Source organism: Erithacus rubecula (genome assembly GCF_903797595.1).
Source record: "Erithacus rubecula genome assembly, chromosome: 3".
NCBI classification, from domain to species: domain Eukaryota; kingdom Metazoa; phylum Chordata; class Aves; order Passeriformes; family Muscicapidae; genus Erithacus; species Erithacus rubecula.
Window position 1 is genome coordinate 102,899,150 of NC_136689.1, and position 14,218 is coordinate 102,913,367.

A 14,218-nucleotide genomic window follows, 5' to 3' on the forward strand; every position below is an offset into this window, starting at 1 on the left:
GTAGGGAATAAGGGAAAAGCAGACAAGAAAAGTAGGATATAATGCCGTCTGTGTGGCAGCTCGGACATAACACACACGGCCCGCCCGCTCCCTCCGGCGGAAGGAAGGGCCCGGGCGTCACCGCCACGGCTGCGCACAGGGCTCGGCGCTGCTCCTGTGCTTCTCCCTCCTTTGTCTTCCCTTCCTCCTGCTCCTTCCCTTCCTCCTCTCCTCCTTCCCTCGACTCCGATGGCGGCGAGTGACACGGAGAGCGCACAGCAGCAGGTGAGCGGCGGAGGGAAGCGGTGACTTGAGGAGGCTCCTGGGGAGCCCCGGCCCCTCAGCGGCTCCGTGCCCGCTGTGGCACGGCTGCACCGCCGGCCCACTTCAGGGGTTTCATTTCTAGGTGGCAGACGCTTCCCCGGTTTTTCTTTAAGGGAATTTGCCGAGTGTCCGCTCTTCCTCAGGAAGAGCTTAGTGCCGAGCCCTCGGGGTGTTTCTCCTGCCGGGGTCCCCCCTAGCCAGGAGCAGCCCCAGAGTGGGAGCTGCTGGGAAAGTATTGGCGTCTGCTCCCTGTCACTTTGCTCGCCTTGTCACTGCTGAGATGATAGGATAGCCCTCAGAAATTCAAAAGCTGGTGTGTGTGGGTGAGAACCGAGCAAAGTGACTTACAAAATCACAGTCAATGAGGTTGGAAAAGAGCTCTGAGATCATCGAGTCCAACCTGTGACCGAACACCACCGTGTCAACTAGACCAGGGCACCGAGTGCCACGGCCAGTCTCTCCTTAAACACCTCCGGGCACAGTGACTCCAGCACCTCCCTGAGCAGCCCATTCTAATGTCTAATCTTCCCTTTTGTGAAGAAATTCTTCCTAATGTGCAACTTAAACCTCCACTGACGTGCTTGAAGTCCTGTGAATCAGAACGGGATCCCCAATACTTAAAGTCTTCCAGTGCAGGTCTTGTCATGTCTGTCTATGAGTTGTAGAAGAGCAAGACTTAAAAAAGATGGAAAGATGAGTGGGTTGTATGGTGTTGGGTATTTACTTTGGTTTTTTTTCTTTTTTTCTTTTTTTTTAGATTGATGAAATTGAAGCCCTTTCATCGATCTATGGTGATGATTGGTGTGTTGTAGACGAAGATGAAAAAATCTACTGCATTAAGATTAGTGACTGTCTGGATCAACCAAAATGGACCCTGTGTTTGCAGGTATAGTGGTGGTAAGAAGTTTAGCACAAATTTTGCAGTTGGACTGATACAGATGAAGCCCTTTAAAAATTATTATCTACTCAGATGATTAAGTAGCTTTTGAATTGGGGTCTGTGATAAGTCTTTTCAGTGATTGTTCTTATAACACATTGGTGTGCTTGTGATTTATTCAGTAGTTGCGTATCCTAATTTCACACCTGACCAATGCATGTCAGTGTATTTCACTAAAGACTGATTTCTGAAATACTTTTACATTGACTTTGTGCTTCAGTGAATCTACTGCAGTTGCATCCAGATTTGCTTTCTGGAAAATGTTGAGACAAAATGAAATTAGGATCCCACTCCTTACTTTTTGTTTTCAGAACCAAAAGCAGTAAGTCTATTTCGTGTAAGAAACATGGAAGTGTCTACTTAGGGAACTGTGGTACCACTTATTTAAGTCCAGTAACCATGTGTGCAGCTTCTTTCAGTTTTTTCTGTACTTTATTTTGCTTCCTTATAAATTGCCCCATAAAACATAATTGTATGCATTACCATTATTGGAATTTTAAATGCAGATACTCAATTTTTCCTATAATTCTCTAACAACATACTCATCTGTTTTCTTAATTTGTAAAACTAATTGTAGTCCTGGTGCTTGACATAAGAGTTTTTCAGAAAAGCTCATTTAGCTGAGGGTAGTCCAGTGAATGCATATCCTGGATTTCTTTCAGGTGATTTTGCCACCAGGATATCCAACTTCAGAGCCACCTATTTATCAACTAAAGTAGGTGAAATTTTCTTGCAAATGTTTGTGTTTTATGAATTACCATTGTTAATTCTTTACCTGTAAGTGGAAGTTCAGTTAAAATACTCCTTGAATTAAAGTACACCAGTGATGAGGGATGTTTCCAGCAAGGATATTCTATTCTTTATCATGCTTTTTCCAAGATGTTCACAGCTGGAATCTTGATGGCCGGTAAAGTTATATTTTTGAGGTATTCATCACATTTATTTGGGAATGTTGGAAGCAGCATATAGCACAATTTTCATTGCATTTCTTTTCATTCTAGTGCCCCTTGGCTTCGAGGACAAGATTACACAGAACTAGCAAATAGCTTGGAAGAAATATATCTGTAAGTTTGAGACTGTGGAATATAGTAAAAGGAAACAAAGTATTTTCAGTTTCTATCTGTTCTGCACTTGAATGTTAAAACACAGGATGTGAAAACATTTGGTTGTCTTGGAGCATAAGTGGCATACTGGTTTTTCTTAAAAGCCAAGGGATAAGTTGGTTTTAAGATAAACACATGCAGAATCTCTTAAGAGTCTGGAACATCATGGACTGTTTATTATCACAGTGGGCAGCTAACTACAAGGCATAATGGATGCATGAGAATAAACAGCATTTTGAAATGCTCAAATTACATGATTTTGAATTGCTGTGTAAGTGGGGTAGAAAATGTAGTAGTTTTATATGGTTTGTTTATTTATTTCTTTTAGGTCCCAAAGATTGTATAAAATAAATAAAATAAAAACATAAGGAAGCACAATCATGCCTCAGACAGTGAAATTTGAGCATCTTGCATAAGTAATGTTTTTTTAATGCTGTAAAGAAGGGAGCACTTAGCTTGCACAAGGGTTTTTTACTTTGATTGACTGGGTTTGTTAGCTAATTAAGCAACAGAGCATTTAAGCAAGTAAAATTTAATTTGAAGTGTTAAAAATGCACAAGGATTTTAAGTGAAAAGTTCTGTGTGATCATATTCACCACAATTGTTCAGTGGAGCAAAAAGAACAGAGGTTTTCCTTAGTACTATCCAGATTCAAAGGGTTTGATGGAGTCTCTACCATGGGTAGAGCTGCTGGTTATTTTTTTCTCCCCCTGTGCAGTCCTGTAGGCTGTCAAATTGTGCTGGTTCAGCCCCTTCTGTCTATATCAGCTGCTGGTCAGAGTCCTCGCTCGTCTTCTCTCACTTCTGTTTGTTCAGCAGGAAGTGAATGTGTTTGTATTTAGGTCATGGATGTACTTTAGGTAATTTTAAACAGTTCAAAAACCTGGAGTAATCACTGATGTGCACATTATTTGTGAAATTGTTTTATCTATTCAATGTCTAAATGGTTGTCTGATGAACAGAGATACTCTGCAACATTTACATTGTGTTTGACCAGGTTTCTAGTCCCTAGGGATCTAAGATGTGTAGTTCTGCAGTCTAAATGAACATGAACTTTACTGTCAATCTCTATGGAAAAAATCGATAATTATAGATCACAAGTCTGTTTTGGGAGACACAAAGTAATTTGCAATTATTCAGAAACTGTAATTGGATGATAATTGGACAAATTACTGTTTACTTTTTGAGGAATTTTTATTCCTTTTCTATTTCTCTTATTCCATCACTAAAAGAATTGTCTTCAGGTGTTAAAGCAGTGCTTCTGTACAATAACCAGTGTGAAATCCAGGTGATGAATTGTTCTGGAGTCTGTCTGGATTTTGAAGTCTGAGTTACAAGTTCATAAAATCCTTATTTTCATTTGAATATTTTCCTTAAAAGATGTATGTTTATTTGAATTTGATTGTTGTATACATTAAGCAAAGTTTACATTTGTAGTTTTTTTACTTACCTGGTGCCCAGATGGTGGCAGTAAGAATAAAACTATTGAGAAACCATGGGGTATCTACAGCCCTAAATCTTTGGTTTTATTTCTTAGACAAACATGCACAGTTCATAACCATTTTAACCATTTGAAATGTTTTTGAGTTGTTTGAATCCTGCTGCACATAAAGGAGCCATTTCTTAATCCCTAACATGCGTGTGTAAAATGTGTTCATTCCATCCTCTCTCAGTACCTTAATACACACTTGTTCCCTCTGAGTGAAGCCTCCTGAGCCTAAATCTTGATCTCCCTGTCCTATAGTACTACCTGTTTCCCAACTGTAGTGTTTCATTGCAATGCTCCAATGCTCCACTGATCTACTGATCTACTATCACAGTCCATCGATACGTTTTTCACTCAGTGAGCTACTGAGACAGAGCTTTACACAAGCCTGCCTAAGCTCTTTATCTCACTAGCTTATGTTTGATTTCTGTGTGTCTGAAGTCTGTATGGTTTTTTATGTACTTTCCAAGTGAAATTTGCAAAAGTGAATCTTCATTTTCCATGACCTTTTGCTTCCAGACAGAACCTTGGTGAAAGTATACTGTATTTATGGGTGGAGAAGATACGAGAAGTTCTGGTAGAAAAAGCACAGTCTTCAGATCCAGGTACTTCAGAAAACATGTGGGGTTTTTGTTTTCCTTCTTCTTCCACTGCAAAGCAAGATTGCAGTACAAATTAGTTTATGCCCACTTTGAATTGGATCTAAATATCAGAGAACAGTCTCCTGTGTCAGGGCTTACTGTTTTACAGTGGCAGTATCCCTTTTTAAAAAGCAGTAGGGAAAAGAAGATGGGGGTAGCCTCTGAGCTGGAACAAGAACATTCTCTTGGAAAGGAAATTGCTTGCATGCAAAGGACAGTGCTGCCCACAGGTGCATTATGCATTGCCCTCTGTTCTGCAAAGGAATTATTCATACCAGTAATTAATTTCTGGTGTTGAGCGCACTGTGGGAGGACTGGGATTCAAGAGAAGATAAACTTCAGTGGACTATGCAGATAAATGAGCAAGTTTTCAATAATTTTATTTTTCTGTCCTTCCATTCATTGTACTATATTGGGATGAGAAGTAGATCATCAGCAGAGATGCAGTGATTCTTCTGCTGTTATTCTTACAGAGCTTGTGTAAATTCACAGTTGTTCTCTCAAAAAATGGTGGGGGGTTTTGTGCATAAAAATGCTGAACTGCTATGAAATGTGTGAGTGATGTGTGCATGCAGCAGGCAAAGGGAGACTGAACTACTTTTCTCTGTCAGGGGTGTTATCTTTGTCTGAAAAAAAATTAATTTTCAGTGTTGTTTCATGGTAAGGTCTAGTGTTAGTCTTTGTGCATTTTGTTGCTACATCACAGACATTGGAGAAGTAATTTTTCACTGATGTGACTTAAAGAGTGGACACTGAGAAGTGAAAATTTTACTGACAATATTGGAAGTTTGGGTATTTTGACCCCAACCCTATGGCTTCCATTTTTGAACGTGCTTTATCACCCCTCTGAAAATACATATATTATAAGACCTGCATCATAAGCACATCATAGACCCTCTAAATAGGAATGAAACTGTGATATATTAATTTGTCTCTAAATCCAGATGTCATAAACCTATATATTTCCTCCTTTTTAATTGACTGTTAGTTTTTGGACGTTCTATGCATGAGGGAAAGCTAGATTTTTGAAATCCCAGAATAGTTGAAGCATGTTGAGAGAGATGTATCAAATCTAATAATTTTATACCTTCATGAAGTAGCTTTGAGCAACAGCTCTACATTTCCCCCCAAATGACCAGTAAATGACTAGAGTTTTTGTGAAACATCAGCTTAATTTAATCTTTAAATTCAGACTAAAGGTAATGTTTTGAATGTTTAATGGAAAGAGTAAACATTGTTTTGGTTTTTTTTTTCCTTAGAAATACTATTACTTAGTGTTGGAACAGATGATCTTCTGGAAGGATCCCATAGTATGAGTATTTTATTTTTAATTCTCAGGAAATTTTAAGTTAATACTGAGCTGAGTACTTTTGGGTTTTGTTGTAATTAGTGTTACTATTCTGCATTTAATAATTTTTAATGTCAAACTGTTTTGAACTGAGAAGCCAGAGACTTTTGAGAAAAAGAGTTTGAAATTTAGTTTTACTTGTCTTGCAAAAAATGTGTAATAAATTCTACTACTTGTATCTTAATAGAACCAGATATTAAGAAAACCACTGAAGAAGTTGATGAAGATGATGGAGATGATTTTCTCCTAGACTATCAGTCCATTCAGGAAGATCAAATTAAAATGTTAAACTACGTGACACCTGAGAGTCAGGAAGGTAAAAAATATGCTCTTTTTAATTCTGTTGAAATAATTTAAAAGAGGCCTGAAGGTTCTGCTTTTCTACTAAGCTTTAGCATACAATTAGTGACAATAGAACTATAATAAAGTTTAATAACAGTCATTCAAAATGCAATATATTTTTGGTGGGTTTGTATGTTATTTTCTGTACTTCACTTTAACAAGTCCCTTTTGTTAAAGTCGAGACATTCTTTACTTTTGTAGCCACATGCATTGTTTCTGTGCTCTTAAAAGAAAAGAAACACTCCCTTGTTTGTGACCCATAGATGAAGAACTGCCCCCCATACATCATGGAAACCCAATCACAGATCGAAGGAGCACTTTCCAGGCACATTTGGCTGCAGTGGTGACAACCAGACAGGTCAGTAGAGATCAGTTGTTCTCTTTCTCCCTGTACTTTGAGCTTGACAAAGTATTGCTGGAATACTTGGGATTTGCCAGAAATGTTGGTCTGTCTATGCATCTTTCTGGGCTGACAGTCTGAGTAGTCATTGGTTTCTCTCTTTCACTATCAGCTAAATAGTGAAATAACAGCTCTTCTTCCTGGTATTCTTTACTACTATGTGCATTAGATGTAAGGGAATAAGAACTTGACTTCTTGAATTTGACTTCTGGATGTTGGCAAGTTTGTTATAAGATGTTTGGAGATTACTGTCTATCTTGTGTTAGCTGGAAAAGAAATTAAAATAGGTTTATAAATGTTTTACCTCCTTCAGAAAGGAATTCTGTTGAAAAACAAACTTGGATTGTGCATAAGTAAATCTTTATCTTGACCTAATTGAGTGGGGTTTGGAGCTTCTTTTGTACATCACATTTCATCTGTTACCATTAGCCTCCTTCGATCATGCCATTTTAGTGGGGAAACTACTGTTCTTTTCCTTTCTTGATTCAGACTTAAACCTTGAGAGGATTTTTCTCTTTTTCTACAATTTTAGCATTTTTAAAAAAAAAAATTAGTAGGGGATATTGTCAAGTGATTCTTGAAGTTCCAGGTAAGTTAGATCTACTACATACTCAGTGGCTGTGAAAAAACAGTGACAGCTCAACAGCATTTTTAGGATTTCTATATACAAAAGCTGTAGTGTTTGTAGCTGTCTGTAGTTTTTTTGTTTTTTCTTCCCCCTCAACAATTTGTTTAGTATGGACATAAGAACTGGTGCTTCTGGAGCACTTTGACCTTTCAAATTCACATACACTGTACATGTGGACATACATGTGGACCTTTGTGTATGTAGGAACAACTTTACCCACAAATCTTAATAAAAGGGTGAGAGTATTTTGAAATGAAAATGGTACATTAAGCCAATGATTCCCATTACTTCCCTTTCTAAAGTAACAGAGTTCATTGAATTTTTATATATATATATTTCTTCAGTGTTCAAAATAATGAGAAGATAGATGTCTGAAGCAATATTCTCCATTAATATTAGGATTTTTTCACTGGGATATCTTCATGTGAGGTGATTTTTGTCAGTTGAATTTCTTCAACAAGAATTGGCCATAACACAGTATAGCTAGGTCAGATATTAAATATGTCTATTGTTTACTCCTCTGAGACATTTGTTTTTGAATGGAAGGCAATTTACTTGCCAGGCATGTTTTTCCAAGCTTTCTCGACTTCAGTAATGTTTTGTATTATGTACTAAAATTATGTCTTAACCAAAAGCTCTTCTTTTTGCCAGACCATTGGAAAGGGTTCAGCAATTAGTAGGTTATTTGCTTAGAAACCTGTCATGAACTGATATTGGTAAATGTTTTGAAATTGGTAGTTCTTAAAAACAAAGAGATAGACATGATGGGAATATCTGTTTTCTGGGAAATACTGACAGTTTCAGACTGCTAATAGGTTTTGTTTTGTTTTGTTTTTACTGTTCTTTCTGGGGAGTGAAACTAAAAAAAAAGCATATTTGAGGGAAAAGGAAAAACTTGAAATGTAGTGGGGCTTTCTAAATATCATGTTTTTGTGAAATAAGTAAAAGCAGTGTGTAGTGGGAATATGTATGTTGTGTTCTATTCCAACTTTATTGTTAAAAAAGTAAGCAGGTGCAGTTGATACTTAACACTGACTAAAAATGTTTTCTGGATCTTACTGTCTTTTGTTTAATAAAGCAATTTGTCACTTTGACATCTTGAGCAATAAAATGAATATACACAAAGTAGAAATTCCAGGGACAAGTTCTTTTCAGTATCCCAGGAAAATTATTTAAAACAAGTATGAGAATGCTGAGAAGCTGCTTCTTGAGTTATCACACCAAACATTTTATGTTGAAGCATAAAATTGCTTCATTGTAGAACTAGGGAGATGTTTCTTTAGCAGTGATACTGAGAGGGATGTGTGAAACCCCTGTTATAAAATGAAGTTTTTTTCCATTGTTTTTATAGGTTAAGAGAGTTCTTGAAAAATTATATGAGAACAAGAAAATTGCAAGTGCTACCCACAACATATATGCATACAGGTGAGACACAAATAGTGATTTTAATTTTTTTTTAGTGTTTTTTGACAAAAGGGTGCAGGACATGAGAAAGAAATCCCTTCCTATTAAACTCCTTGCTATTAAAATAAAATACTTGCTTTAGGGAGTAGGTTTCTTATTTGTATGGTTTGTGTTGCAGGTGTTATTTTGAATTTGAGGTCAAGAAAGTAGAACATACAGTAGGAAATAAGACAGTGGAGCAGCATTAGGAATAGAAATAAAAGTGGATTTGAACATGTATTGGTGTACTTTTGTAGTATGTCTGAGCATGGAAATGCTACATCATCCTGAACTAAATGTGTTTTTTTTGGGTGAAATAACTTCTTTTTCCCCCCCAACCTTATATTTAGAAATAGCTGAAAATGTTCAGTTGAAATAAGAGTGGAATCAGAAAGCCTGATGCAGACATCTGGCATATGAAGTTTCAGCTGAAATACGAGAAACTTCAGGGATTATGAGAAAAAGGTAAAAATGAGTTTGGCAGTCATCTGCCTCTGGCAACTTTCATGAGCATAGCTTATGTGAAATGAATTGGTCTCAGTCCAGATAGTGGTGGAGTTTTTCTGAGGAATGTAAGTGACAGTAAAGGGGGGAAACTGTAGGAACCAGTCATCTAAAAAAGCAAGTACAGATGCTTATCTATTCATGCCCATCCTGGTGTAATCCTAATGAAACATGAAATGAGAGCAAGTGAAAGCTTATTTATCAAAAAGTAAAGTCTTCTACCGAAGTAAAAAGTTTCTGTAACGAGGGCATTTCTGTTCTCACAGATGATGATCTGGCTTCCTCACTCATATTATCCAAATCCACTTAAAGAAAAAAAAAGGAACAGGCACATACTTACTGCTTCCTCTTTGTCATCTACTACTGGAAGCCTCTTTCTCATTGTGTCACCTGTACCTAAGTTCAGAAGTTAGGAAATAAGTTGGTAACAAACCAGCTTACTGGTCAATAGGCCTCTGAGCACTACTTCTGGAAAATTACATCTGAAAAGCTGTCTTTTTTATGAAATGATACACCCAAAGTTTACTGCAGTGCCCCCCCTAAGGAAGGAGATTGCATGGAGAATCAAAAGGCAAATTTCAGTAGTAGTTTCATGTTGCTGCTGAAATACAGACATAATTAATTATTCATAATGTTTTTTACCAAGTTGTTTGTCTAGGTTTATACCATTATTTGAATCTATATCTGATAGAATTTGTTTCAGCTAGATGCAATTATTAAAAACCTGGGTATTTTTCTGTTTAGGGGCTTAAAACTGGTAATCAGTGGAATTTACCTCAAGCAGCTGAAGTCTGTAAAAGCTTCTTTGTTCAACTGTACAGATAAACACTTGTGGTTTACCCCATGCCTCATCTTGTTTTCATGTAAATATGTTTAGTAGAGAATTAAAATTGATACACGTGTATGAAAGATTTCTGAGACTGTATTAATCATGTAGAAATATTTGTTGATGGCATTTTAAAATCTATTTTCTTCTTTTTTATTTTTCTAGAATATACTGTGAAGATAAGCAGACCTTCCTACAGGACTGTGAAGATGATGGGGAGACAGCAGCAGGTGGACGCCTTCTCCATCTTATGCAGGTTGTAGAAATTAATCTTTGGCTTTTGGAAATCTTGGATTTATATTGGTTTTAAAAATCACTATGATGTAAATAAGCTTGTAGAAGATAATTTTTGCTCTTCTAGCAGCCAGCCAGATGATTGCTTTCTCAAGGTGAAAGGAAAAACATAGACTGTAGTACTTTCAAGTCTCGCATCATAGAAACAAGTGATGTTTCATAGGTGGTAAAATAGTTTGAATGGGTTAAAAAATAACTAATTTTTAAATCCTGTGCTTCCTGTGTGGTGTAAGGTACACAGAGGGCAGATGGGCACATCTTAATGCTGTGCCTCAAGCTACTCAGCTATATGAGCAGACGAAATACTTATTTTTATTTTAGATTGATGATGTTCCCTTCACGACAGGAGTTTTATTTTCCTGACCTTTTCTTGCTTGAATATTCTTTTGCTCAATATGTTTCACTCTTATTCCAGGAAACTTTCCCTCCCCCCCCACCCCAAATTTCCTTTTTTTTTTTTTCCTGAAAAATATATAGTTGATGGAAACATTGTGACATTTTTAATTTTGAACTTTTTCCAAACTTCCTAAATAACTCAAACCAGACTTGGGAAGGTTAAACAAACAAACTTAGTTTATGTAATATATGCAAGTGTATGTGCTAAGTGTGAAGATATTCTTGTTATGAAAATAAGAATACAATTTGGCAGTTCCTGTACCTCAGTTTGTTCTGAGATTACTTTTTCTCAGTGTGTTAGTACATATTTTTGAAGGTTGTCTAGGCACTTAATATTCCATAAAAATCCACTTTAGAAAACAACATGAATGTCGCTTTCTAATGTGAATGTGTGTAAATTATATAGATCAGCATTCTCCATCTGTAATCCTAATTACTGGGAATATTTCTGTTCTGGAAGAATAGTAAGATAAGGATCAGAAAAGTTCAACTTTCCGCCATAGGAAAAGATAAAAGTAGTTTATGGGCTGATTTCTCGATGTTCATAGATCTTGTAGGTTTTTTTTTGTTTTGAGCTCTTATGACATATGGGTATGAAAATTAAAACATTTATTGTTGCTGAACTTACAGTTTTGTGGTTTTGGTTGTGGTTTTGTTGTTTTTGTTTTTTGGGGTTTTTTTTTTGAAATAGAAAATAATCTTGTTTCAGATAAGACCAGCATTTCAAAATAGCACTTTCTGGCTACAAGAAACTGTATTTTAGATTAGTACCATCCTGTTTACTGTCAGCAGTTGTTACACATAGACTTTATGGCCAATAAATAAATGTAGAGTAGAAAAGGCCTGTTGTAAAACATGCCCCCAATCCTTTTCATTTTAAAATTCTAAGAATATTTCTCTTTTCACAAAAAATGATTGACTCTTCTAACAGTATTGCTCAAATTAGTCAGATATTTTTTTTTCTCCTTAACAGAAGTGATTAATAGTTGTTAACATGCACTTGTTAACAGTACTAGCTTATGGCATTTTATGTATCCATATGTGTAAGGCCTCTAGCCTGGTTTTATTAGCCTCATCCACCAACACATCTAAAAATGTGAATAGACAGTCAGCTTATAGTGACAGAGTAATAATTGATCATACCAAAGAATAAGAAATGTAACTCAGCAATTTTTTTAAATACAAGGTAACAGATAGACCTTTTTTATGTTTCGAATTGGTGTCAGCAGTAAACCAGGTTCAGTGAAAAGATAACAACTTTTATTGCTTTCTTTGATTCACAGATTTTGAATGTCCACAATGTGTTAGTTGTGGTGTCCCGCTGGTATGGAGGTATTCTCCTGGGACCAGATCGTTTCAAACACATAAACAATTGTGCAAGAAATGTGCTGGTGGAGTACGACTATGTGCCATCAACGGTACGTTTCTGCCCTCCAGAGTGAAGGCATTTGCATGTGAACTTGTGTGGCTTTCCACTCTTAGATGAGGCCAGAGGAAAAGTAATACTACCTGTGTGAATGGATAAACAAGTCCAAATTTTCATGAATCTCTGTAAACTATGAATACTGTTCATATTAAAAAATAATTCTTAGGGGTGAGCTTGGGAGAATACTTGTGGCTTACAAGAATAGTTTTTAAATTCTGAAATGCTTGTTTTTCATTTCAGGAAGAATCATCTAAACAAGCTGGAAAGAGCAAAAAGATAAGGAAGGACAAGAAAAGAACAGAACACTAATTTATTTTAAAAGAACTTTAAAAAATTGTTTTGCACATATTTATACAAAACCCTCTGGACCTTATTGCCTTATCTGATAGAATGGAACTGTTGTATTTAGAAGATAATTCAGTAAAGCCATAGTTGTATTTTCATCTTGTTTTGTGATTTGTTTTGCTGCTCTGAAGTAGAGCTTAGACACAAGTTTTCTGTTTCTTACACATGTGAACTCCTTGTTAGAGGACAGTGCAACATCTGGAACCATTGCACCATTCTACCTCTTCCCCCCAAATAACAGCTGACTAATGAAAAATGATTTCTCATCTTCTCCATTCTTGGATTCAAATATGTGTCTTGTATTGGTAACTGAAATCTGTAGTTTGTTGTACTGAGAGTGGGACTACAATCATTCATGCACCAAGTCCCTTACAAGGTTTAAGATACTCTTTTGTGAAAGGAAAGCATGGGGTCGAGTGTGGTGTTTGGAGTGTCTGGTCCTGCCTGTGCAGTTCCTGATGAGATGCTATATAAGCTCTGCTTGGTGACATATGGAGGACTGAACATGGGCAGTGAGCTAAGAAATGTGATGAAATCACTTCAGAATTTCTTTGATGATTGTTCTCTGATTGTAGGCACAGCAGGAGCCTGTTGAAAATATGAGAATTTCATGTTGCATAATTAAAGCAACCAGTGAAATAGACCATACAGTCAGTGAGCAAAATCAATCCCCTGTTTTTTTACATTTCTGAAAATGGACTATCAGAGGGGAGATGCATTTTTATTTTCACACAATTTCTTTCAGAGAGAACATGAAGTGCTGTCTAACTGTCTTGTGGACACTTTTTGTTAGAGAAGTTACAGTCCCTTCCTATTTTTGTTTGCAAGCATTTCCTAAGTTTAAACTTCCTTTATTCTAAGAAGTAGATACAACAAAGGAAGGAGATTATGAAAAATGTCTGACAGCAACTATTTACTTTTTAAATTCTGCTAGGACATTATTTTTAATATTAAACTGAAGCAGCATTTTTAACCACAAGGAAAAGAGATTACAAAAATATCTGACAACAACTCTTCACTTTTAAAATTCTGCAAGGACATTATTTTTAATGCTAAACTGAAGCAGCAGTTTTAACCATTTTTGTTATCAAATACTGTAAGGTTTATAAGACACTGCCCACTTGTGGAAGAGTTACAAATTTCATTACCTGGCAAAAGAAAAAAAGAAAAGAAGGATGGTAGAATTAATTTATATCCCAAGGACAATAGCCTCTCATAAAAATATGTCAACAAAGAATCAAACATAACCAGGAAAGGGTGAATAGTGGCTTTTGTTTTTTTGGCCACTCTGTGGCCAAAAATATCATTTTGTTTTCCTGGTTTTGTTTGTTGTTTGAAAATGAATCAGGAGTACAGCTGAGTACAGATTAGCCATTACAGCATTAGATTTTCCTACGAGGTAGTATCAGATTTTTTTTTTCTTTGTGTCTCAAACTTAAATGAACAGACCAAGAGTTTATATCTGCTCTCTGGAGTACTTCAGTAGCTGAGTATCTTCTCAAGAACTACTTGGTGGTTTCTGTGTTAAGCATTTCCTCTAAATGTTCTGTAGGCATCTGGAAATCTTCCATGCTTAAATATGAAAATTTTAATTCTTAAAATCTTAGCTTTTAAGAGTGAGGATAATTGTCTTTCCTACAGCAGCATACCAATTCTGGAATTTTAGTAATTGCTTCATATTGCAAGTGATTCAGGGTGATGGTACTACTGTTTAGTATGTGTTTAATGTGGGGCAAAGAAGGAAGATAAAGACATGACATGTATTTGTGGATCCTTTTGGTGTGTACATTTTTGCT

The 14,218-nt window shown here is 36.3% G+C and overlaps 1 protein-coding gene across 4 annotated transcripts; it reads left to right on the plus strand.

The window, feature by feature from the left end:
* Window positions 1–128: 128 nt before the first annotated feature.
* On the plus strand, window positions 129–12,520 carry IMPACT (impact RWD domain protein). Of its 4 annotated transcripts, none has more exons than XM_079300334.1 (12): window positions 129–264; window positions 1,061–1,189; window positions 1,903–1,955; window positions 2,242–2,304; window positions 4,349–4,434; window positions 5,730–5,780; window positions 6,006–6,134; window positions 6,424–6,518; window positions 8,540–8,613; window positions 10,127–10,217; window positions 11,935–12,069; window positions 12,318–12,520. In XM_079300334.1, exons 1-12 carry the CDS (start codon window positions 229–231, stop codon window positions 12,384–12,386), a joined length of 1,011 nt encoding a protein of 336 aa, XP_079156460.1. In that variant the 5' UTR covers window positions 129–228; the 3' UTR covers window positions 12,387–12,520. The 4 variants fall into 4 exon arrangements, with proteins under 4 accessions (XP_079156460.1, XP_079156461.1, XP_079156462.1 ...); XM_079300336.1 differs by having other exon boundaries at window positions 130–264; window positions 1,061–1,200; XM_079300335.1 differs by lacking the exon at window positions 5,730–5,780.
* Window positions 12,521–14,218: the final 1,698 nt, after the last annotated feature.

Coding starts and splice junctions, on each gene's coding strand:
- IMPACT (XM_079300334.1), top strand. CDS start 229: ATGGCGGCGAGTGACACGGAGAGCGCACAGCAGCAG. Junction 6,519..8,539: donor CAGTGGTGACAACCAGACAG/GTCAGTAGAGAT, acceptor TTGTTTTTATAG/GTTAAGAGAGTTCTTGAAAA. Junction 8,614..10,126: donor CACAACATATATGCATACAG/GTGAGACACAAA, acceptor TTATTTTTCTAG/AATATACTGTGAAGATAAGC.